The following is a 26730-nucleotide window of genomic DNA, read 5'->3' on the forward strand; positions in this document are numbered from 1 at the left end:
AAGACAAAACAAGGTGACATAAACTTGGAACTTGGAACAAGCACTAGGACTAGGAACTAGGAGCTAGGAGCAGGAACCAGGAACTGGCCAGTAGCAGTACAACTTGGGTAAGCTAGTTGACGGTCTGACAATGAGTGACTGGGGAGCTGGAGAATAAATACTGTGTGGGTGATGAAGGTAATTGATCCCAGGTGTGTGAAATTGGCCTAAGGGAGGAGCCCCGGATGGGTCAAGAGGGGCCTCTAGTGGTGCTGGGAGGCCGTGGGCCTAACAGTACCCCCTCCCTCTACGGACGCCCCTTGGCAGACATCTGGAACTGGAAGGGCAAGTGCGGTTCAAATACCGGAGGAGGGAGGCATCCAGGATCTGTTTCCGGGGGACCCAAGAGCGTTCCTCCGGGCCGTACCCCTCCCAGTCCACAAGGTACTGAAGGTCCCTCCCCCAGTGCTGCACGTCCAGCAGGCGCCGCACTGTGTAGGCCGGGTGATCGTCGATGGTGTGGGGGGGTTGTGCGGTCTTGGCGGGGAGGGAGAGGGGGCTCGAGACCACCGGCTTAAGCAGGGACACGTGAAATGTTGTGTGGACACGGAGGGAGGGAGGCGGAGACGTACTGCACAGGGGTTCATGATGGATACAATGGGGAAGGGACCAACATACCGGGGAGCGAGTTTTCAGGAGTCCACCTTGAGGGGCAAGTCGCTGGTGGACAATTATTCAAACACCGACGGACGCAGCCATCAGGAGCAATTAGGGGTTAAGTTATTGGGATGGTAGCTCAGGCGGTAGAGCTGGTGGTCTAGTGATCTAAAGGTTGCTGGTTCAATCCCAGGCTCCTCCTGCTAGCATGCTGTAGTGTCCTTGAGCAAGACACTTAACCCCTAATTGCTCTTGATGGCTGCGTCCGTCGGTGTTTGAACAATTGTAAGTCGCTTTGGATAAAAGCGTCTGCTAAATTAAATGTATTGTAATGTAATGTTAAGTGTCTTGCTCAAGGACACTACAGCATGCTAGCAGGAGGAGCCTGGGATGGAACCAGCAACCTTTAGATTACTAGACGACCTAGAGGCCTAGCTCTTCCTCCTGCGCACACACACACACACACACACACACTTCTTGAAGTTGATGTGTTGAAAGCAGGAAAAATGGGCAAGCGTAAGGATCTGAGCGACTTTGACAAGGGCCAAATTGTGATGACTAGAAAACTGGGTCACAGCATCTCCAAAATAGCAGGTCTTGTGGGGTGTTCCCAGTATGCAGTGGTTAGCACCTACCGAAAGTGGTCCACGGAAGGACAACCAGTGAACCGGCGAAAGGGTCATGGGCTCGACCATCTGGTTCGATCCCACAGACGACCAACCGTAGCACAAATGACTGAAAAAGTTAATGCTGCCTATGATAGAAAGGTGTCAGAACATACAGTACATCGCAGCTTGCTGCGTATGGGGCTGCGTAGCTGCAGTCCGGTCAGGTCCCCATGCTGACCCCATCGCTGAAAGTGCCTACGAATGAGAAGGTGAGCATCAGAACAGGACCATGGAGAAATGGAAGAAGGTGGCCTGGTCTGATGCATCACATTTTCTTTTACATCGTGTGGAGGGCCCAGGGTTAGGGTCCAAACCGATCAAACATCTGTTGGATGTGCTGGAACAACAAGCCTGATCAATGGGGGGCCCACCTCGCAACTGCTAACGTCTTGGTGCCAGATACCACAGGACACCTTCAGAGGTCTTGTGGAGTCCATGCCTCAATGGGTCAGAGCTGTTTTGGAGGCACAAGAGGGACCTACACAATATTGGCAGGTTATTTTAATGTTGTGGCTGATCGGTGTATATATATATACACACAGTATATATGGCCAGCTGTTGCATATGCTTTACACACCCATCCATACATTTCATGTGATTGGCCTTTTTTGGATCAAACCTTTTTGTCTGGCTTTTCACAAACAAAATGTTTTCCACTAATTGCACACAGGAAACTTTGTTTCATTCCTTTTGAAAGAAACAGAATGTGTTTGTTTGAAGGTTCGGCCCCCCATCACTCCAACCCTTACCCTGAGCTCCACCCTGCCCTTTTTCACAAACACAAAACACATCCTCTCTGTAAACACATCATTCATTTGTCATTCATGGGACCATAGCGGTGCTTGCTTGACCCCGTTGTTGGGCCAGATCTGATTATCAGGCTCTTCAAAGACCCTGTGAAGAAGAGGGGTTCGAGGAGGCTTAGGGTGGAGTCGTTGTCAGTGTATATGGGAGGGGGGGTTGGGGTTCTACAGCAAAAGATAGGACAGTGCACATCATGCATGGACACAGTCGCATGCATAATGTTTAATTGAAGTGTTGACACATACGTCTGTGAGAGTCGCGTTAAAGTACATGGTGATCTCTTTCTTTTCTGTGACCATCCATTTCACCACCCAGTCTCTCTGTGTCTCTCTATCTCTATGTCTCTCTTACTCTCTGTTTCTCTCCTCTGGCATGGTAGCTCAATGGTTAGCAATGTTGCCTCACAGCAAGATGGTTCAGGGTCTTAAAACAGACTGCATTTCTGTTCACTAGGTTTCCTCTGGGTGCTATGGTTTCCTCCCACCCTAAAGACATGCATGTAAGGGCGTGTTTGATTGGTTGCAAGATTGAGACAAGTTGTGAATGAGCAAGAAGGAAGCTGAACACAACCAATGAGACTACGACCCACGCCAAATTACTTTGAGTTGCCATTTTAATTAACAATCCCTTCTTTAGAAATTCTTATGAGTTTTACGAATTTTTCCTCCCGTTCTGTGTTTATTCATGAACTGTCAATGGTGAACCGCGGCTAACAGGTATCTGGATCGGAAGAACGTCCTGGCCCCTGTATAATTCTTGTTTTCAAGCTTCCATCTTGATCTCGTTTTCCTTTTGCTTCATGTTCTTGCTCTCTTCTCTCATTTTTACAGCTCCTCACCTCTGTCTTTCCTCCCTTTTCAACCTATCAAAGTTTGCGGGAGCAGTGCAACAAAAGGTTGATGCACAGTTATGAAATGAGCCCAAATTTTAATTCACTTCTATTTTGAATGTACTTTTTGAAATTGACAAATAGTTATAGATATCAGCTGTTATTGTATTGAAATAAGTCACAATAAGTCAAGAGTGAAAACTCTAATTATACAAACCTGAAAATAGTGTTGTAGCAATAATATAGTGAATACTACATAAACAGTGAATACTATACTTATACACAAATATTATACAGTTTTAAAATGTTATTTATGCATCTATGTGCAGATCACTCCCTGTGGGCTGAGGATGGGAGAAGCCTGGTAAGTGCCCTTTAGAGTGGAGCTATCACACTATAACCCTGTGCTGTCTAGATGGAGACAATGAGAACCTTCTGCCATGTGAGGCTCCTGCACCAAAACTATTAAGTGAAGCATGTTATTTTGAGAGCTCTCTCTTTTATGAAGTTTTTGAAAACACAGATTCACAGATTTGCCTACCACCCGTCACCCAAGTGGCGTTTTCAGGGGTCTCCGGCACAGAGACACAGACGACAGGGTTGTAGACACACCAGTTTACTGCAGAGAGTGGACTAGTTGGAATAAGCCCAGGAGCAGATGGAGATGTGTCATGACAAGGGCTCCTATCCTGAGTGTCAGTGGGGATGGGGGTTTTACCTGTCGCTCGTTAGACCAACCAACAAGCAACAGGTATGCAGCCACTCTGATCCTGGGCCTCCAATTACCTAGACCCAGGTCAGGTGTGGCTGCTCAAACCACACCACCCCCACACTACATACCCCCGACACCAAACTGAGGCCAGGGAGCATACCTGGCCAAACACTACCCCCCACCCCAACCCCACCAAGCAGAGAACAAAAAGGAAAAATAAAAAGCCTAAAATACAGACTCCGAAACAGGGTTGCTAAACCTGAAAAGGACAGACTCTGGGGGCTGTTGGAGGGGTGGCCTGGCTGTTGCACTTCTGGATGGGCCCAGCGGTGGCTGCTGGGCTGAGTAGCTATTGGAGTAGCCGCAGCCACGGCTGCATCTCCCCCGGTCCTCTGCAGGTCCCCTAGGTGATGGGGGGTTGGTGCTGGGGCCACCTGTTGACCCGCTGGTGGCTACACGACATCTTCGGAAGCCCCTCTGTGTCCCTTCCTCATGCCGGTGAGTCCCTCTTCAAGTGCCAGTGTGGCAGAGAGTGGGCTAGTTGGAATAAGCCCAGGAGCAGATGGAGATGTATCATGACAAGGACTCCTATCCTGAGTGTGTGTGGGGATGGGGATTTTACCTGTTGCTCGTTGGAGCAACAGGTATACAACCAACAAGCAACAGGTATACAGCCACTCTGATCCTGGGACTCCAATTACCTAAACCCAGGTCAGATGTGGCTGCTCAAACCACACCACCCCGACACCACATACCCCGACACCAAACTTAGGCCAGGGAGCATACCTGGTCAGCCCCCCCCCCAACCCACCAAGCAGAGAACAAAAAAATTTAATTTTTTTTAAAAAAAGCCTCAAATATAGACTCCGAAACAGGGTTGCTAAACCTGAAAAGGACAGACTCTAACGCAGGGTTCATATACCTTAAATAATAAAACACCAGACTCTGAAACAGGGTTCCCATACCTTAAACCAACAAATGTCCAAAAAAAATTAACTGGTTCCCTGGAACAGCACGGCCCACCGGATTCCTTCCCCCAGGGCGACGACAAATTGCCCCCTCCTCCCTTCCAGAGCGTGGGGCCTCGGGCTGCTCTGCTGGCTGGTGAAGGCGTGACCGGACTAGGCTGTTGGGGGGGCTGCTTGGAGGGGTGGCCTGGCTGCTGCACTGCTGGATTGGCCCAGCGATGGCTGCTGTGCTGAGTAGCTAGCGGAGTAGCCGCAGTCGCGGCCTCTTCTCCCCCGGTACTCTGCAGGTCCCCTGGGTTCTGGGGGGTTGGTGCTGGGGCCACCCGTTGACCCGCTGGTGGCTCCAGGGCTTCTTTGGAAGCCCCTCTGTGTCCCTTCCATGCTGGAGAGTCCCTCTTTAGGTGCCGGTGTGGCAGTTTTTGCCTACCACACACCACCCAAGTGGTGTTTTCAGGGACCTCCAGCACAGAGACATAGACGACGGGGTTGGTGACATACCAGTTTATTGTAGAGAGTGGGCTAGTTGGAATAAGCCTAGGAGCAGATGGAGATGTGTCATGACAACTCTCCTGAGTGTGTGTGGGGATGGAGGTTTTACCTGTTGCTCATTAGACCAACCAACGAGCAACAGGTATGCAGCCACTCTGATCCTGGGCCCCCAATTACCTAGACCCAGGTTAGGTGTGGCTGCTCAAATCACACCATCCCGACACTTATAAACATGTTGCAAAAGAACAAACTACAAGGAAATGGAGGTGTAATGAGAGGATCCAATAGGACCCGTTTCCTTTCATCTGAACCCTGTGACGCCACAGGAACTTTAAAGACAATTACCAGATAGTGCCAAAAAGACTACTGGAGCAAAGATATTCGGCTCCCCCATTGTCTCCCACTCACACCTCACCATAGCTCCTGTTGTAGAATAGCAGGGAACCCAGCGCAAATGGCCAGCTCATTGACTGTGAACCATTTTTACAAAAGTATTTGCATTCTGAAACTCTGTTTCCCTAAGAGCAAGATTGGACTAAACTAATGCTTCAATCAAAGTGTAATCTCTATAATGTCTCCGGCTAGGTACTTTTGTAAAGAACAATACTAATCTTGACTTTGACGGATAAGAAATGCCAAAATTAGAATTGTGATGGTTAAATGTTGTTGAACTGCTGAACTTAGATGCCCCCTAGCTTATTTGCTGAACTTGGACGTCCCTAGTGGTCACCGACAGTATTGCTCCAAACCCACAATTATATTGTGTATAACCTCTCTTTGTTTATTTCAAGATTTACTTTCGTGTGTGGTTCTCCATTCTTTTATTACAGGATTTATTTGACAAACACGAACGTAATACTTGTATTAAATGACTGAAAAAGACGGATTGCAAGGTTCCGATTAGAACTAGGGATTTGAACGCGTCTAAGTAAAAGAGAACACCTTCCCTCTACAACAGACCAAAGGGAAACTTCGCGACAACTCCTCAACCAATGCATATTGAAGGGGGTAATTTCCGTTTCTGCCCCCTCGAGGAACATAAAAGATTCGAGACGCCGTTGTCTCACTAGTTTTTGTCTTCCTCCAGAATCTATCCCGCTCTCTTGCCCAACCACCTTCTTTACGTAGGTACTTTACTTTACCCGGCGCGTTGCCGGGCAGCCTTTATTTTTCTTTGTCCTTTCTGAAACCACATTTTCTCGCACTGCGATTCTGCCGAGTCGTAGCGAGGGAGACTTTTATACCTTTAAATCCTCCTGTCTTCTACCTCAACCGGTGCTGGCCAGTCCACACACCGGACCTTGTGTCAAGCCTTGCTGATAAACCCCTTGTTTTTAATAATAACATATTCTGGCCCAAGGCGAGACTACACCCATCAGGAGCTGAACCAAAGGTGACCCAGCGAACCGCAATCCTGTAAGCTCGGACTCTGGTAAGCGCATGGTGAAGTGATGTAGGTCTGACCACGGCGATTTCTTTATTTTTTTATTCAGTTTAGAGTGAGTTAGCTGTGTCCTTTGTGCACATTCAAATGCAATCCCTCTTATTCAATCTATAGTTAATACTCCCCCCTCACCAGGACAACCTCTCCACTTCCCTTTGTGTGTATTTGTGTTCAACTTGCTTTAATTCCCTTTTGCTACCTCAACCTTTTGACCATATTATCAAATTATTTTATTATAAATAAACATTCTTTTTTTTTATTAAGAAGTAGTTTGGTATTTATCTGATATTCCGTGTGAGAATTTCAAATGGAGAATTCACTCCCCCCGAAGAGTTGAGACCTCTTTTGGCGCTCTCTATCGGAGTTTTAATTTTCCAATTTTTATTATAAAATTGGTGGTGCTCAACTAAACTAGAACTATTTATTATAGGTCTCATTGTGCTATTGAAGATTTTCATTTGATTTCTGGGGTGTTTATACCATTAAGAAGCTCTATCAGGTATACATTAGTTTTGCATACTGAGTGAGAAGGTTTACGTGGATATGCATGGATTAGTGTTGCATCTAGTGAGGGGGCTTTAAACTGACAGACTGTGTTAAGGCTGTACAAATGCACACAAACCTTATTTCCCTTTGTAATCATTAGCTGCTCACTAAAAGCCACTTGTTACCCTGAACTCTTCAGTCTTCCTTCCACCCACTGTGGATGTCAGGGCAATGGCTCACAAGCAGGAACAGGGTCTGGCTAATTATGCGACTAGGACCCCAAGTTGGATGCGTAAATAATTCCCTTTTTGTGAAATGGTATAGTTTTTAATTAATACAGCATGTGACTCTATACATACACACTCAACTATACCCTCTACCCCCAGGCTGCCAGCGGCCAGTAGGCCTGTCCAGAGGCAGAGCCAAAGTCTGCTTCTACAGTGGCTGGTACTACTGCACAAGCTGTCATCAGGACAACACCTTCATTATCCCAGCACGACTTCTGCACAACTGGGATACCAGCAAGCACAAGGTGGGAGCAAGTATGTAGAAAACACAAGATCTTGTTTTAAGTCTTTTACTGATCATACTAATCATTGCCAAGACTGCCCTTTAAGTGATCTGATGTGAAAGACTGATATGAAATCATTGGAAGCTTTTGGCTGCAGTTATTGCTGCTAAAGATGGTGCAACCACTAATAAAAATAAATGGGCAATTACTTTTTCACATTGGTGGTATGGGTGTTTAATAATTTTTTTCACTAAATATCTGGTCAGTCAAACAACAGCTGTGGGGTAGCATGCTGTGATCCTGCGAGAACACAGAAGTGAGAACATATCCAACATGGTGGTGCCCAGCTGCATTATCTAAATGTTGATTCAGATAACTCAGACAAATAACAAAGCAATTTAAAAAAAAAAAGAAGCATCTACTCAAAAATAGATTGTTTAATGCACAAGCCACCACACTACCCAAACCAAAGAGAAAGACCTAGAGGATTATAAAGCAAGTGATGTTGGTCATGCACACTCGGCTACGTGGGTGGGCGTTCAGGCTTGTGGCCGGGTGGGGCATCTAGCCAGTTGCAGTATGGTGAGCCGTGCCTTTGCGTGGTGGGTTGGTGGACATGGGGGCCCCCTGGGGTCTCCGGGGCGGGGAATTCTGGCATGTTCTCGGTCCTCACTTCAGGGGTGCGGGGTCTTCTCCCACTCTCTGGGACTGGTTACTACTTTTCAGGGCCGTGCGTGGGCCGCCCTCATACACCAGAACTAATTGGGACAAGTCCTGTGCACTCACGGATGGACGCATCACACACACACACACACACACACACACACACACACACACACACACACACACACAGGTAAGAGTTATTGCAAGCAGTTCTTGATGATGAAAGAATGAATATAGAGTGGCATTGCAGGTTGAAAAGTTGAACTCCTCTTGCAGATTAACTCTGTCCTAGATTCAAGCATCCATGCCAAGCGATGCTGAAAAGATGTGTCAGCCATGACAGCCCTACAACATACAGTGCCTTCAGCATTTCTGGGTGGATCTTATCCACTCTTGATGCTTCATCACTTCATAATTTCCTAACTACCTCAGTGACTCCGCTAAGGAGATGGGTTTTACCCCTTAAACACTGCTCTGCCTCCTCCACCATTCATTCGGGTGAAGGAGTTCCTCAAAGTGTTCCTTCCACCTCCTGACAATATCTGTAGTCGAGTTGTCCACAGATTTTTTTAATTTTCTTTTGCTGTATGCCTGCAGGTCTCTAAGCAAGCCAAGGAGTTTCTGGAGTTTGTGTATGAGGAGCCGCTTCTAGATGTGCAGCAGCTGAACCCTTGCCTCTATGAGCACTGCGAGTCGCTAAGTGGCGTGCTGCATCTCCGCCAGCAGCTGCAGTCGCTACGAGCCTACCTATTCAGCTGTCGAGCTACAGTGGCTGAGGATCTTAGACGCAGGTAACAGTGAAGATAAAGATGAAAGATACAGCCTTGATCAGGGCCTAACAGTTGTAAGTTAATGGAACTCAAAATTAATTGTGCTTTTAAGGCGACTTCCAGTACAGTCTTCTACCGAGGCAATAGATTTTCTACATCGTGCAAATTGTCTGGACATTGTGGTCGACAATAAAACTCATTGATTGTATGGACTAGAACTAAAAATGTTAAAATATTAGTTTCACATAGGCTATTTTGTATCAAAAGCACAGCAACTTGTTATTATCAACACAAATATCCTTTTAGCAAGCTCCCAGTCGTCTATCTATGCCACTGCTCTCATAAGAAAGATTGTCTGGAAGTCACCTCGAGACTCGCCTGTGTACTAAACAGTCTTCACTCAGTAAATATTTATGTTCAAACTATAATTTCAATAATAAAATTCAATTTAAGAAACCGAGAGGGTCCAGGACATAGTGGCAAAAGAATATGTACGGTTGTTGTGCGAGACCTACAGAGGAGTTTAAAACATGTTCTGTGCATACCGTGAGAAATCCTGTCGGAAAAATTGATCAATAGGAGCAACTAACATGAAAGCATACCAAACACAGTAATGATCAGTGTGCCTTTCTCGCTTTAAGCGTTGTGTCGGGAATATGTTACCGAAAACTTGGAGGATCACACGTAAAAAACAATGCACTTAACTCTCAGATAGATTGTTATTTGGAAACAAAGCCCTGATTGATACAAGGCAATTCACCTTGGATCAAGCAAAACATTTTGTGGCCTAATTCATGAAGGATATACACCGATCAGCCACAGTATTAAAACCACTGACAGTTGAACTGATTAACATTGCTCATCTTATTCCAATTGCACCTGTCAAGAGATGGGATATATTAAGCAGCATGTGAACAGTCATTTCTTGAAGTTGGTGTGTTGGAATCTGGGCAACTTTGACAGGGCCAAATTGGCTAGACTGGGTCAGAGCATCTCAGGTCTTGTGGGGTGTTCCCGGTATGCAGTCGTTAGTACCTACCTAAGGTTGTCCAAGGATGGACAACTGGTGAACTGGCGATAGGGTCATGGGCGCCCGTGGATGCATTGACGCGCGTGGGGAGCGAAGTCTAGCCCGTCTGGTTCTAGCCCACAGAACAGCTACTGTAGCACAAATTGCTGAAAAAGTTAATGCTGGCTATGATAGAAAGGTGTGAACACACAGTGCATCGCAGCTTGCTGTGTATGGGGCTGCGTAGCCGCAGTGCACATGAATGTCAAAACTGGACCACGGAGCAATGGAAGAAGGTGGCCTGGTCTGATGAATCATGTTTTCTTCTACATCAAGTGGATAGCCGGGGTAACAGTCCAATCCAATCAAGCATCTATCGAATGTGCTGGAACAACAGGCAACAAAAAGCAATTTACAGGACCTAAAGGATCTGCCGCCAACGTCCTAGTGCCAGATTCCACAGGACACCTTCAGAAGTCGTGTGGAGTCCATGCCACGATGGGTCAGAGCTGTTTTGCCGGCACAAGGGGGACCCATGCATTATTAGTGCTTATTAGTGGTGGTTTTAATGTTGTCGCTGATCGGTGTATTTTATCTTTATATGTCTTTTGGTTTTCAAAATGGTCCTAGTTTTAAGTCCATAATACTTTTTAGGCACGTTCAATTAAAAATCCCAGCACACACTCTGGAAATGTGTGTAATGGTGAATAATGGATTATAGGTCAAATACCTAGCTCAAGCACTTGCAAAAATGCTCCGATACCTAAACCTGATAGCAGTTTAACAGGACTAGATGCATTGTTGCATGTAGTTCCTATTTCAAATTTCCTTCTTTTTTTTTTTTTTTTTTTTTTGTCCTCGTACTTACTATTATAACCACACTATTACTGAAGCTAAAAGTTTCAGTAGTTGTATTGATACCGATTAACAATACCAGATTTTAGTACTAGTTTCACTGGTATATCAGTACCATCCAGCAGTGCAGCACAGCTGAAAGTTCGAACCTTTAGAGCACTGCAACAATAGTTGGCCCTGTAAGATTTTGTGTTTATTTAAAGAAATAATAAAATGGAACAATTGTAAAAATCAATACGCAGAGAAAAATGAACAGGATGATTGTTTGAGCATCACCTTTCCTTACTGCCTCTGTCTGTCTTGTGACAGGATCTTTCCCAGGGAATACCTGTTGCAGCATATCCACCTCTACTCCATGGCTGACCTACAGCAGGTAATCACGCACATACACACACACACACACACACACACACACACACACACACACTTGTAAATACATACATTCATGTGTAACTTCAAAGATGTCACCGAAAGGCCAACAAAATCTTTTATAGGCAAGTATTTTATGTCTAAGCCTAACCCTTTAAACATATTGTTTATGTTGTTAGCGTGTGCCCAAGAAGCACTGTTATGCAGCGTGCATTGAGAAGTTCGAAAATTGCGTTAGAGTGCGTCTTTGTATTTCCAAATCTCTACAGTATAATATTCAACACTGATAATATTCACATTGTAGTTATTAAAGACAACAAAGCCTGTATGCCGCTGTTATACACTTTCATTTGAAGGAGACTCTGAATCACATTTTTATGAATGTATTCTTTGTGACCAAGCATTTTTTCAGCCCCAGTGAATAAGTTTGTCTGCAACCTGCATTGATTTGTCTATCTCATGAGGATGTCTTCCCCTTTACTTTACAACTTACTTTCCTATTAAAAAATAAAATAAAATCATTAACTTGACTAGTGCTACTTATTCCGAGAGACTATTTGTAGAGAATGTACTTATTGACGCTTTTGTCCAAATCGTCTGCTAACTGATATAATGTAATATAATGTCATTCTTGTGCACAGTTGGGAACATAATAGTATGTAAGTGAATGCAAGATGCTGTGTTGTGTCTATCGAGTACCAGGTAGGAACCACTTCTGGCTCCAGAACAGCCTGAATTCTTCACAGCATGGATTCATTACATTACATTTAGCAGACGCTTTTATCCAAAGCGACTTACAAGTATTCAAACACTGATGGATCAGGAGCAATTACGGGTTAAGTGTCTTGCTCAAGGACACTACAGCATGCTAGCAGGAGGAGCCTGGGATTGAACCAGCAACCTTTAGATTACTAGACGACCAGCTCTACCTCCTGATGCATACTTGTGACATGGTGCATCTATCCTGCTGGATGTTTCCATTTGAAAAATAATCTTGAACTGAACTCCTTCAGCAACAATGATTATGTGTGCTGTTGTATTCAAACAATGCTGTGCTGGTATTAAGGGGCCCAATGTATGTCAAGAAAACACTCTCGTCCTCACACTGATACACCACTACCAACAGCTTGTACTCTTGACAAAAGGCAGCATGGATCCATGAATTCATGAATTCACATCATATTCGGATTCTACCATCTGCATGTCGCAACAGAAATTGAGACCTTCGCTTATTTTTTTTACAGAATTTTCAGTTGACCAGTTTTGTTAATCATGTTTACACTTTAGCCAATGTGTTTTTCTGCTGCTTGCCCATCAGATTAAAGGATGGGTTTGCCATTTTTCAACCCAGCCCTTATTAAAACATTGGTTCCCATCATTTTTAACTGTTCAAAGCACAAAACTGCTGAATTATTTACAATTGAGCTTTACAATTTTTAGACTGCTAAAATGTATCATCATATCATTATTATCATATTTTTGTCAAGAAATTGATGAAAACTGTAGATTCCCTCCAGACTAGAGGTGAGTAGACAGGTAATGTAGATTACATTACATTGCATTTAGCAGACGCTTTTATCCAAAGCGACTTACAATTATTCAAACACCGACGGACGCAGCCATCAGGAGCAATTAGGGGTTAAGTGTCTTGCTCAAGGACACTACAGCATGCCAGCAGGAGGAGCCTGGGATCGAACCAGCAACCCTTAGATTACTAGACAACCGGCTCCTTTCAGGGCAAATCTGTTATTTCCCTGGACAGGGATTTGATATTCATTCCGCCTTCAATTCCCTCAGTCTCTCTCTCTCTCTACGTCGTTCTCAGACGAGCCTTCCATTGGCGTCTCCAGTCATCCCTGTTCTCCATACATCTGGCCAGCTCCTTTGTGCTCTCCGCACCAGCATCTTTCTTTAGCACGTCCACATAGGTAGATGCGTGACGTCCTCTTGATCGATGCCCGTGTGTTGGTTCCCACAGTACAAGCTTTTTGGCCGGGAGTTCTCGGTGGCGGTGGCAATGGCCTGCTAGTCTCATCCTCCTTACTGCTATCCTCTCTGATACACTGGGTAGTGCCCCATACAGACGTTGGTTGGTAATGTGTTCGTCCTGGTTGATGTTCAGTACCACACGTAACATTCTGGTGTAGCACCCATCCAGGGACTTCTGTAGGGCCTTTGTTAGTGTCCAGCACTCGCAGCCGTATAGGAAAACAGAGTCCACGGTGGCAGAGAAGAAACTGATCTTGGTGTGTCAGGGGTTGGATTGCCACACACTGCTCATGCAATTAAGTGCTCTCCAGGCAAGTGCTTTCCTCACATTAAGGTCCTTTTCCGTGGAGCCAACCCACGCGCCCAGGTATTTAAAGTCATTGACCTCTTTTAGCACAGAGCCTTCTGTTGTTATTAGGGGTGGGTGTTCCTGGGGGATGTTGTAGGTCATGACCTCGGTTTTCTTTGCATGAGGCCGACCTTAGCACACACTAGCTCAACTCTGGTAAGGAGATCCTGTGCCTGCTTCAGGTTGTTAGATAGCAGGCAGATGTCATCAGCGTAGTCCAGGTCTGTCAGGGTTTCTGCAGGGTGTCTCGTGGACCTTCTGGGTGCAATAGTGAAGCCGAGCTCCGGCTCCCTTCCTTTGATGGCTTGTCTCAGAGCATAGTCCAATACTATAATGAAAAGGAAGGGGGCTAGGGTGTCTCCCTGCAGCACTCCCCGGTCGCACTACCGTCCGACGTTGTCATTTGGGCTCTCGTTCCCCTGTACATGGTCCCTATGGCACGGAGTAGGTTGGGAGGAACATCGTAGGCCTTGAGTATTCTCAACATCATTCCTCTGTGGATGGTGTCAAAGGCCTTCTTGAATTCGATGAAACACATCACCGCAGCCAGGTTGTTCCTCTTTACTACCTCGTCGATGATCCTCCTTAACGCAAGGATCTGGGCTAAGGTGGTTCTACCCTCTCGGTGGTTCTACCCTCTCTTTGGTTTTCCCTGAGGTGAGGGTTGATAGCACTCCGTATCCTGTTTAGTATCATGCGGTTGAACATTTTTGCAATGATACAGGTCAGGCTGATGCCACGGTAATTGTCAGGTCTTGAGAGATCTCCAGATTTTGGTACCGGGATGATGTGTGAGAGTGACCATATTTCCGGCATGACATTTTCCATTAGAGCCTGGTTGCAGACCTCCAAGATGATGTCATCGAGATTGCAGTTCTTGATAACCTCTGGGGGGATGCCGTCAGGTCCAGCCGCTTTCCCCCGCCTCAGGGAGGCTTTGACCTTGGCTAATTCCAGCGATGTAAAAGGGCCGTCGTCGATGTTGAGATCCCCCAGGACTGCAGGTATTTCCTGCTCAGCACCTTCCACTGCCTGGTGTGTGCCAAGGAGGTTCCTGAAGTGAGTTAACCAAGTGGTCACTCTCTCCTCTGGGCTCTTTCCTGCCACCTGTCCTTCTTTCGGTCTTTTCCTTCCACACATCTCATTGATCACCCTCCATGATTCGCTGTATTGTTGTTCTCCCTGGGCAGCTTCCACTCTGCGGAATTTTTGCATCAGCACCTAACCTCTGATTTTGTCATACTCGGCAAAGAGAAGACGCTTGGCCTCTTTCAAGGTCTCGCATTGTTCTGCGGACGGGTTTTGACCCAATGCGTGGCTTGCGTCCTTTACCTTCCGACATGCTGCCATGACATCTGGATGTTTTGATCTTGCGGGGCTTCTAGTCTTCTGTATTACCGGTACACACCTTGAAGTTGCCACTTCGTTTGCTTCCATGAACTTCATGTACCCTGCGCCCGGTTCCTCCTTCACATCTCATATGTGAACGCAGTAACTGACCACTGTTGTGTATCTGGCCTGTAGCTCAGGGTTTGTAGAGAATGCCCTCCAGTCATGGCGCACCCTGGGGTTCTCATGGATACCACCCGGTGGTCAGAACCCACAGAGTTGAAGGTGCTATAGGGTTCCGCATTCAAGATGGAATTCCTCCATTTCCGTCTCTCTAGAATGTAGTCAAGCTGACACTTCATACCAGTGGGCGGGTCCTGAAAGGTCCATCTTTTGCCTTTTGCCTCTTCCTGAACATGGTCTTTGCAGCCAGTAGATCTTGTTCCAGGAGTAGGGCGGCAAGGTATGCTCCGTTCCGGTTTGTGTCGTCATGGAAAGTGTAAGGTGCGTCACTTTGGCCGAGTCTTGCATTGAAGTCGCTCAGGATCGCAAGGAAGTTGTGAGCTGGGAAGCTACGGACTGCTGTTGCCAGGTCCCCGTAGAACTTCTCCACCTCCTCGGCTGACGCCACATTGGTGGGTGAATACACTGCTATGGTTGTTGTCACTGGGCTGCCATCAAATTCAGCAATGAGGATCCACTCTGAGTAACGGTGGACTCTCAGGAGCGCCTTGCGTGCCCGGGGGCTCAACAGCAGCCCTACACCTCCGGTTGCTGCCTGGGGTTCGTTTCGCCACGCTGAGGAGGTGACGAAGGTGTAACTGTCAACCCTGCAGTATTTGATGTTAATTTCGGCATGCACCCTTCTGGGCTCCTGGACTCCCAGGATATCCACTCCTCTGCTCTCCACACAGTGTGAGAGTTCCTCCAACCTCCCGTCTTCTGACTGTGCATGCGTTGAAGGTCCCCATTATAAATGGCCTCCTGCAACGGATGAGTGCATTGGACGGGGTGCTGTGATCGGACAGGACCCTCCCTGGGACATTCCCAGGGTTTGAGGTCCTGTCGTCATGCTGTCCTCCGGGAGGAGGACCAGCACCACCGTCTCCTGCGATGCTCCTGCGGACTCCCGCCGCTGGAAGTATAAGGTTTGGGATGACTTTGTACTCCATGGTGGGCTTTACAATGCTGATTAAGGACTCTGGGGTGCAACTCCTCGCAGTCCTGGTTTTAGTTCAGAGTGTCCTTCTCCTAGGTGGGTTGCCATCCAAGGCTATGAGCCCCACCTGCCCATGCTATTTTCCCATAACTGGGACAGTGGTTGGCAGGCGCCAGGGCGTGTCCACACGCCGGTGGGCCTGCGCGCCGTGCCACTGGGGCCCACTGCTGCTCCGAGATCCCCTGCAGTTTAGCCTGGGACCTCAAGGTCCCAGTATCCGTGTGTGGCCGGGAGGAGGCACTGCAGAGGTCTTGGCGATGGAGAAGCTTTGTACCAGCATGGGGAGACTTACGCACTCGGCTCCTCTTTTCACCCCCTGCAAGGAGGGCTAGCTGGTGGCAGTAGCTGAAAGCAGAGTAGCAAGCAGAAGCAGCATGCAACATGCACTAACCACAAGCACACCTACCCCAGAACTACTGCATTACGCATCACACAGCCCTGCATGCAAGCATGCACACACACACACTCAGTAATCGTCATTATATAAATGTAAATTAAAAAAAATAACTTAATTTGCATAAGCCTTACATTTTGATGATTCATGAAACTGTGGTGGTGGTGCGATGCCATTCCGCATGCCACTGGGGTTAACCGCTATTATTTGAGCATCTGAGGCCTTTCCAGTAACTACTGTTCACTTTCCAGCCATTCTCAACCGATATCTCATTAACAAGGTGTTTTTGTCTGCAAAACTAATTTAGTTGTTTATTGGAGCATTTTCAGTAAGCTATAATTTTCAGTGAACTATGCATGCAAAAAATTGTGATGGAGTTATTGCACACACCTGTGTTTATGTGTGTGTGTGTATGTGTGTGTACGTCCAAACACAGTTCACCCTGCTCTCTGCCTGCTTCTCTAATAGAGCATCTAGTGGGTTCAGGTGTGTGTGTGTGTGTGTGTGTGTGTGTGTGTGTGTGTGTGTGTGTGTGTGTGTGTGTGTGTGTGTGTGTGTGTGTGTGTGTGTGTGTGTGTGTGTGTAAGAAGAGAAGGGCAGGGTCATGGCTGCTAAACAGCAGTTTTAAGGGATTAGGAGGTTTGGCACAATAAGAACGTACTCCATTGGAAAGAGTTGGGAGGGGGTTGGGGCTTAATAGGAGAAGAAATGCCATGGAGAGGGAGGAAGTGGGCTACAGTAGAAGAAAGATAAATTGTAGAGAAGGGGGGCTGACGGGGCTGTGCACTATAAAAAGTCTCTATAAGCCAGAAAATCTTGACAGTAGACAATAGATCTTAAATGTACTTTAGATCGGATAAAGTGGCTGGTTTAGAATTTTTTGTGTGAAATTATTCAGTGAGCTTTTCTACACAATGTCATAGGCTTGGGCGATTATGCAAAATTCCAATCGCCAATCGCTGGGGGGCAGCAATCGCCAATTGACAATTTTATCACAAGCATAGAAAATAATGTAATGTGGCAAATGCAGTCTCCCCATTCCCGAAGTGCAGGATTAATTATTCACAAGTTAAGTATTTACACAAAAAACAGTTCCCTAAATTTCCATAGCAACAGAAAGCAGCGAGGAGATGTCGCACAGGGTTTTTTGGAACGGGACAGAACAATACGTTAACTTAGTTGTGTTTAAAAAAAAATTGTTTCATACATGCAGGAAACAAATGGAAATAAATACATATAAAATAAAATCACAGTTACGGGAGCCGGGAGTCGGCGTGCTGGAGGAGAAATACAAAACCTCTGCTCCAATTCTCTGACTTCAGTTTACGTTTTTCATTTTCCATACAAGTTAGAAACTAAGGAAACAAAATACATTTAAATCTTTCTGTTATTTAATATATTGCTATATTATAATCACAAGATTTGCATATAGAGTGGCAGGCACATGCACCGGAGAACCTTCCTCTTTGCTCCTTGATGCCCCATGGTGCCCTTTTTATTAGGGGCGTTTTTTGTTTGTTTTTTTTTATCCGTGAATGGGCATCGAGGTAGCGCATTGTCTGGGCAAGAAATTCATATTCATGAGGAACACGTCCTCGGCGCACCCACAATGTGTGCATAGCGGAGCACAGAGCAGGGGCGTCCCGATGTGCACCATCATAGCCGCCCATGTTCTGCGCCGCCGTCCTGCTCCATTTACACCTCCCTCTCCATGCTAATGCGCAATTTGGCGCTCCTGTCTCCCTCTCCCTCTTCATTTTTACATTGGGTTCTCAACCTTCTCCGTAGATGCTCGGACCCGGAAGCGCCCTAGGATTGCTGCCAAGACATGGCATGAGATCATGGGCTCCCTGAAGATGCCTTTTCCTCTAGGTTTTTATTCCCAAAACGGAGTTTTATCCCAAACTCCAAGCTGTTAGCTTAGCTTATTTCACCATCGATTCCCCGATCTGGTGTTTATAAAGTTTTAGGGGAGGGGCCATGCCAAGCATGACTGCTTCATGTCATCGAGTCATGATTTAGGCCAGCAAAGAAAACAAATCTGGACCACAAAAATGGTGAGAACTCCATAATTCAGTACGACATCATTCACTGTCTTTTCACAAGTTTTCAGCAATTACTTTCTAACGTGTATCATGTGTTTACAAACAAATCACTGAATTTACTTTACAGGGACTTTAAGTGAAATGAGTTGTTTTTAAGGAGAACTACAGAGTTTTAATGCTCTTTTATTTCAGTGTATTGAGGGGTTGGAAAGGGACTAGAGATGGAGGGATGTAGTAAGTCTAGTGTGTGTGTGTGTGTGTGTGTGTGTGTGTGTGTGTGTGTGTGTGTGTGTGTGTGTGTGTGTGTGTGTGTGTGTGTGTGTGTGTGTGTGTGTGTGTGTGTGTGTGCGTGCGTGTGTATTTGAAGCCAAAAAGTGTGCACATTTCCAAAGAAATATTAACAGACCAGGACCACTTTGCCTAAACCGATGGATATGTCAGAGACGATGGGTGAAACGATTACGCAATCCATTTATCAATTCAACAAGATGTGAGGTGCCTGCTACAAAATGTAACTGAAAGCTTGGACCAGTTGTTGACACATGTACTGTTTTTTAGCAAAGCTTTCCAGGTTTCCAAACCCTTAAGCTGCTGTATGCTAAGCGTCCCTGGGGAATCCCAGACGGTTAGAGATTAGACAGTATCGTCCAAGAAGTCTGGGAGCAGCAGCCCCTCTACTCTTTGGTCAGTAATCAAACACATGAATGTCATAATGCAGCAAATGGTCCGTACCCACATGGCAGAAGACCAGGTTGCGCAGCCCCATGTGTACAATTGGGTAGTGCGTATTCAGGAGAAGATACTGGTCCTGGTCCCAACTAGTGAGTACAACTTCCTGCCATGCTGACATGGCCTTTTAGAATTGGTGGAGAAGGCTGGTTCTGTCAACTGTTGGGTGAGACAGCCTAGCCAATGTAAAGGCCAAAGTTTACCACATCAATTTATGGTTGTTAGAGATGGAGGGATGTAGTGGGGAGGTAGAGGGATGTAGTTTTATGTCTCATCAGAATTTGGAAAAACTTGGCCTGGCATTTATCTTTCGTAGACTACTGTGAGAGTGGTCTCCCTAAAAGATTGATCAGACAGCTGCAGTTGATTCATAATGCTGCTGCTGAAGTCCTCACTAAGACCAAGAAAGTGGATCATATCATACCAGTTCTGAGATCTTTACACTGGCTTCCTGTCTGTCAAAAAATTGATTTCAAAATAGTACTGTTGGATTATAAACTACTGAATGGTTTAGGGCCAAAATACATTTCTGATCTTCTGCTACGTTATGAAATATCCAGACTTCTCAGGTTGTCTAGGACACGTCTGCTTTCTGTCCCCAGAGTCAGAACTAAACATGCTAAATATTGAGAAGCAGCATTCTGTTTTTTATGCAACACATATCTGGAACAAACTCCCAGAAAATTGCAGGTCTGCTGCAACTCTCACGTCTTTTAAATCAAGGCTGAAGACTTTTGTGTTTCCCGCAGCCTTTTACTGAACCAAATATTTTTGGTTTAGCAAAAGATAAATTTTATGCATTCTATCCATTCTGTTTCCTAACTTTAAGTGTGTTTTACAATGTGTTACTTTTGCACTTTGTATTGATGCTTCTGATGATTCTGAAGCAATTTGAATTGCCTTATTGAAATTTGACTACTAGTGGCTGTATTATAACCCACCGTATTGTAACGGCCTTGGCCTATCTGAAACAGCTACAGTATATCAGATAACTGAAAGATCTCCAGACCAGTTCTCCGGGGCTACGATAACGCCTTGACAAGGTAAAATGCTATTCTGGAAATAGGCGAAGGAAAGGATCTCCAGACCAGTTCTCCGGGGCTAGGATATCACCTTGATGAGGAAAAACGGTACTCTGGCAATAGGCAAAATAGTTGTTAATAAAGAAAAGATCTCCAAACCGGATCTCCGGGCCTAGAGTATCAACTTGAGAGGTAAAACGCTATTTGGTGAATAGGCACTATTCGGGGAATAGGCAAAATAATTGTTAACAAAAGAGTAAAACAAGGTTTCTGACACTGCACTATAACTTTTATCCATTCTATATTTATTACTTTATGCATTCTATGTCCTTTTATGTGTTTCTTTATACTTTGTCTTCAGGCTTTTGATGTTTTGTGTAAAACACTTTGAAATGCCTTGTTGAAATGTTCTATACAAATAAACTTGCCTTGCCTTGTTTCTGGCACATTCAATCTGACCAGGGTGTACCAGTCTCCCTGACTGAATGGGCCAAGGACAAATCACCGTTTTCCACCTCAGATAGGCTCTATCATTACAATGTCATTCCTTTTGGTGTGCTATGGCACCCCACCAGCTGCCAACTCATGATGGACCTTATCCTCAGACCACACCGTATGCTGTCACTGACCTTGGTGACATTGTCATGTGCAGTACGGACTGGTCTGGCCACCTGACACACCTGCGAGCCATACAAACTAAATTGAGGGAAGCTGGCCTCTTCGCTAACTCTGAAAATAAGGCCTATACCTGCCACTGGTGTAGACATTCCGGGGCTTAATGGAGTATAACAAAAAGTTTGTGCTAATTAAGTGACACAGACCCACTAAGTGAAGTGCAATCAAGAGGCAGACCAGTCTTCCCATGCCCTCTAGCAAGCTCTCTGTACAGAATCCTTGTTGTGTTGGAAATCAGCAATCCTTCATTCTACAGACAGATAGGCCTAGGAGCAGTCCTTTCCTCTGCGGCATTTAATACTCATCATCGGAAGGCTAGAAAGCAACACATTTCTAGGTGGCAGCTACTAGTCTAGATGGGATGTTACAAATGCATGCGACTATGGTCTCCTTATGGACGGAATGGGCTGTATCTTAGTATTATTGCAGAGATAAAAGTGCAGTTCTTGTAATGTTCTTAATATGTAGTTGAAAACAGATTGGGATTGAATCTAACTCTTACTTTTTTTGCTGAGTTACTTTAAGTTATAGTACAATTATCAAAGTTAAAGGCATCCTTAAACAGATGCCAATGTCTGGCAGGCCCAATAACAAGCATCTTGGTTTTATCAGAGTTTAGAATACACTCCAGGAAGTGGGTCCAGTAAGCAGGTTGTCGGTCTTTTGGTGCCATTACCAACTTTCTCTCAGTGATCAGAGAAACGTCCTCTCCAACGCTAGTTGTCAACCAAAGTAGTGTACATATAGCGCATATCTAGTCAGGCGGAACTGTTCTCAGCATGGTTGGTAACAGTTACTGTGGCATTTCCACTATGCACGGTTGGACATGGAGCAGTTGTGAACCATTCCTAATCCTGGATTTTCGGCCCCGTTGTAGTAACCGTATTGAATACCTGGTGCAGATTCCAGCTCCACCGCTAATGGAAACACAAACTGTAACCAAGCACAAGTGGGCTGGGTCAGTGTGGCTTGGCACGGTAGCACTTCAGCCTGAAACGAAATGAGGCTATAGCTCCACACATTTCAACGAACGGCTATGGGTGGAAATCCCACAATAGATACATTAAAAAATACTTGGGCAAAACTGTCACTGACTTTGGAATTGTATGAAGCAGTCATCCCCTACTTACAAAAACACATCTTTCCCTATTTGCATAAGACGGGAAGGTTTATTTTCCTCACCTCCTTCTTTCCTCACCCCCTCCTTCCCTTTAAGTCAATTTTGTTCTGTCGCTCTCCCTTCATCCGTCGATCCATCTTTCTGTCTCCCTCTTTTCTTCCACCACCCAGAACTGCACTTTGCCAGTTTTTGTTTGATTCTACCCAGCACAATTACAGGGTGCCCTAATTACCAGGCTTGTCGCCATTCATCAGTAGAACCATTTTTCATTTGGTCCAGCGCTACGTCGACTTAGTTTGATTTGGCCTTGGCAGGAGTACTAGCCTGTAAACTTCAAAACCTGTCTGTGGGCCTGTCAAGTCGCCCATATGCTCCCATATGCAAGCATGTTTGCATGCCCTTGGTAATGATGACAGCTTCCAAATGTATCTTGTAGCCATCAACTTGCACCTTTCTGTTGGTACTTTCTTCCACTCTTTGATTGCAATGTGTTCTAGCCCTTGACTGTTTGCAGGATTCCTTTTACCAATTGCAGATTTAAGCTCTTGCTCCAGGCTGTTAATAAGATTGATATCAGCACTCACACAGAACATACAGGCCACTTCAAAACCGCCCAGTGTTTACATGTTAACTAGCCTGGCTACTTGTTAACCATTTCTTTGTGCTTTTGGATGTGTGTTTTGGATCATTGTCCTTCAGGAGTACGCATGATCTTCGATTCATGCACAGTTTTGACCCTGGGTAGCACATTATGCTCTAATATCCCTTTGTAATGCTCTGATTTCATGATTCCCTTAATACGTTCAAGGCCTCCATTACCAGAGGCAACAAAGCTAGATGATGGAACCACCATCATATTTGACCGTAGTTAGGGGGTTCTTCTCCTTATAATCTTAATTTCGTCACCTGTAAACAAAGCGCTGATTTTCATTGACAAATAGCTCTTATTTGGTTGAATCAGTCCACAGAATATTTTCCCAGAATGATTGGGGTTTATCTATGTAGGTTTGGGTAAAGATCATTTGGGCCATCTTATGTTTGTCTTTTAATAGTGGGATGCTCTTTGGCCTTTGCCCATAAAGCCCTTCTTGGTTTAGTGTGCAGCGTATGATAAGGGTTGAAACCATTATTCCAGATCACTCCAGGTTAGCTTTAAGCTCTCTGGATGTCACGTGTGGTGTTCTTTCCTCTTACCGCCACGTCCTGTGAGGTTCTTGACAATTCCATGACCAAACTTCTTAATAACATTGCAAACTGTGGAAATGGGAACTGGGATGCCAAGGTCTTTTGGAAGCCTTTAGAATTTTTATATGTGGTGATTATAGTTTTTCTGATATCCTCAGAGAGCTATTTTCTCTTCGCCATTGTCACAAAGGAACAGGGAATCAAAATGGACTCCTTTTCCACTTTAAAACTGATCATCGATTCATTTATATGATGTGGGCACCTGCAATCTATCACAAGTGAGAATCTAGTTCCTCTAACCAGACTGATTTGAATTGTTCTAAAGGGTGCCAATAATTGTGTCACAGCAACTTGTCAATTTTTATGCTACATTTTATGCTGCTATAATACCTATTACAGATTTCTTATTTGTATTGTTCGATAATATGCTGTTTTCTATCAAGCAAATGAATGTGTGAAGACCAAAGTTGTTTCTCTGTGTAATGTGTCTCAGAAGATATTGTACATTATATATCTAAAATTGAGTTTGCCAATACCCTTGGCCCGACCTGTATATGCACTCCCACATCAAGCACTCCTGCCTGCTTCCTTTTCTCCTACAACCTTGCTCTCCTCTCACCTAGTCCTGAATCTTTCTAGCCCTTTTCTATATTCACCTCTGGTCTTTTCTCTCCATCCACTCTTCCACTACTCATGTGGCCATTGTAGTTGGGAGGTCCTGGGCACTGCCAGGTGCAACCACTTGTATATACTCCCAAGATCAGGCAGCCTCTGTCTGTCTGTCTTTTTCTCCCTATTGCTTGCTTTTCCATGTTGTGTCGACCTGTTTCTCACAGCCAATGTCCTCTCTCTTCTACTGCCCATTCAGAAGTTCCACAATGCTCTCCTCTGGCCAACCCCAACCCCGCCCCCTGTTCTCTCGACCCTCCCTGGGTTTTAACACAACTTACCCATTAAAATACATTAAGTGATTTCTGATTTATTTATTTTTTCTGCCTCATGAAGGGGCTTTCACATAGGACGCTGTGTGCCCCATGCTTGCCGCTTGGTGGAGTGTAGGTGCAGAGCTGGGCCCTTCACATAGGATGCAGTGTGCGCTGCGCTCATTGTAGCGTACGCATGCATGCTTTTGGTTGCTAAGGAAAAATTAATAATAATCTTATTTATAATTAATAATAATAATAATTAAAAATCTATTGGAATGAAAATTTGACTGCTGTCATTACTCCTAGAACAGGAATATTGTTTAGTGTATTATAATTTTAAGTTCAGTTGGCCTGTATGAAATATTATATTTACATTACAATATTACATCCACGCACCACTGCGCCTGTGCTTTGTGCGGGCAAATCCTGCGCGGTGCATCTAATACACACCTATGAAGATTAGGCCCTATCCAGACGTACAGGGATATTTTTGATTGGTAGTATATTCTCTGCGTTTTGGCCTCCCACCCACATGAAAATTGCATTTTAAGTCACTGAAAACTAAGCTTTTCGAAAACGCCTTCCAGGTTGGAGGTTTTTCCATATATTCGTGTGGACAGGTAAAACAGAGCTTCTTGAAAACGCTGACGGCATGACCTGTTCTTTCGCATTTGCGCATGTGTCAGGAACCCAAGAGCATTGGCCGATGACTGTCGTGTTGCCGCGGTGTCGCCATTAGAGTTTAAAAGTCACACGAATCACGCCCATATAGTATTGTATATGAATATAATGATCGCAGCGCTCAAGAAGAGGCTCAATACACATGCTCCCAATGTTCTTCTGTGGTGTTTGACATTGAGTTTTCTGAGATAATATTGCCCCCTACTGGCCTGGAATGCTTATGTAGGTGTTTTAAATCGTTTTTGAATTCAACTTCAAATGCACAATAAGCTCTATAAGCTCTAAAAATACTAATATGTGCGTAACCGTCTATTTTCATGTAGACGGAGTGGAAAAAACTGTATATGTGAGGACAGGGCCTTGAAGCGCAGCCCGCACCATATCCTATGTGAAGGGCTCTTAAGAAGTACACTTGTTTCACCCTCCCTATTACAACTCTGTTCAGCCCACTGCTCTCCCCTCCTCTGCCTACCATGTCTCATCTTTACTTGGAGAATTTTTTGAGTTCAGTGTAAAGCTGATAGAAATAGTTTTGTTTTCTTGACGGTTAAAGTAATTTCCCTGAAGATGTATTAATATATTTGTAACTAGCTTCATTAACCTTTCTGTACAAACAGTGGCAGCTTTTACCTTGTTGCCATCTCTCTCCTCATGATGTCCTACAATATATTAATATATCTGATATCTCTTGTGTTTCACTGCACATTCCTGATACCTTCATCTCTTTTTCACCCCCCCCCTTCTCTTCTTCTATTGGCTGTTCCGCCAGGTGATTGATGGAAAGCTGGCCCCTTTTTTGACCAAGGTGATCAAGTTTGCTAGAGCTCATGTGTTCAGCTGCATCCTGTGCCGAGAGAAGGGCTTCATCTGTGAGCTCTGCCAAAACGGGCAGGTCATTTACCCCTTCCAAGAGAACGCCACCCGGAGGTACAGCCGCCAACTGCCATAATGAAACAGATTAAAGATACTTGTCAGGGTTTTAGCACATTTAGATTTAGAATTGTAATTAGAATAGTTAGAATTACAGAGATCAATACATATTATAAATCATCCTGATCTGGACAGGTCCCACAATGCTGCACTTGATACAGAAGAACTAGTTGCGCAGATGATAATAATTATCACAAGTAATTCTATTTTTGCAAAAGAAAAATTATAAACAATTATAGCCAAGCACCCCAAAGTCACTGTTGGCTGCGAAATGTGTGGTCAATTTCCACTAAACAAAGCAAAGCATTTGTTATCGCAAATGGCTAAAGCAGCTCAGTAAATAGCAAGGATGACAACTGGACAAATTATTATATCATCATTATGATTAAATGACTATTCTAACTGGAATAGAACAAAAAATATAAACTTTCCTTGATTTCACATGTATTACACTGAAATAAAGATTTGAAAATAAAATGGAATTCCAACTAATAATTAATTGCAAAAAGGACTCAGTATTGACCATTTGTCCCTCAGAGTTAGCTAATGAGTATCCAATTGTACATGGTGTGCCTGGTGTACGTGTGTACTTACAGATTTGTCCTGAAACTCCCTGAGCATAACGTGTAAATGGTTTTAGCATTTCCACTGGCTATCTGATAGTCCTCCTTTTTTTATTATATGTAAATGGAGAATGAGAGTTGCTTGAATGAAACTTCACTAGAAAAGCATCTAGAAGAAGAACAAACCGGTCAATGATTGCTTTGTTAGGATGCTAACCTGAATCTTTAGAACAATGACCATGGACATTATACCTGCCCTGTTGACACATAGAATGATATCTAGGTTAACTCATTCACCAAACTAGTAAACACTTATTATTGTAACCTGTTTTTATAAGTTGTAGCTGATCAAATGTGTGTG

General features: G+C 44.8%; 1 protein-coding gene across 2 annotated transcripts in view; it reads left to right on the top strand.

Annotated features, from left to right (window-relative positions):
- plekhm3 (pleckstrin homology domain containing, family M, member 3) overlaps nucleotides 1-26730 on the top strand; it is an 82173-nt gene that overhangs the window by 50066 nt on the left and 5377 nt on the right. For both annotated transcript variants that reach the window (XM_080018606.1, XM_080018607.1), the window contains 4 exons: nucleotides 7423-7568; nucleotides 8808-9001; nucleotides 11154-11217; nucleotides 25646-25803. In XM_080018606.1, the coding sequence (XP_079874732.1) occupies nucleotides 7423-7568; nucleotides 8808-9001; nucleotides 11154-11217; nucleotides 25646-25803 (562 nt within the window). The remainder of the gene's footprint in view (nucleotides 1-7422; nucleotides 7569-8807; nucleotides 9002-11153; nucleotides 11218-25645; nucleotides 25804-26730) is intronic.

This window comes from Zeus faber (assembly GCF_960531495.2).
Source record: "Zeus faber genome assembly, chromosome: 18".
NCBI classification, from domain to species: Eukaryota; Metazoa; Chordata; class Actinopteri; order Zeiformes; family Zeidae; genus Zeus; species Zeus faber.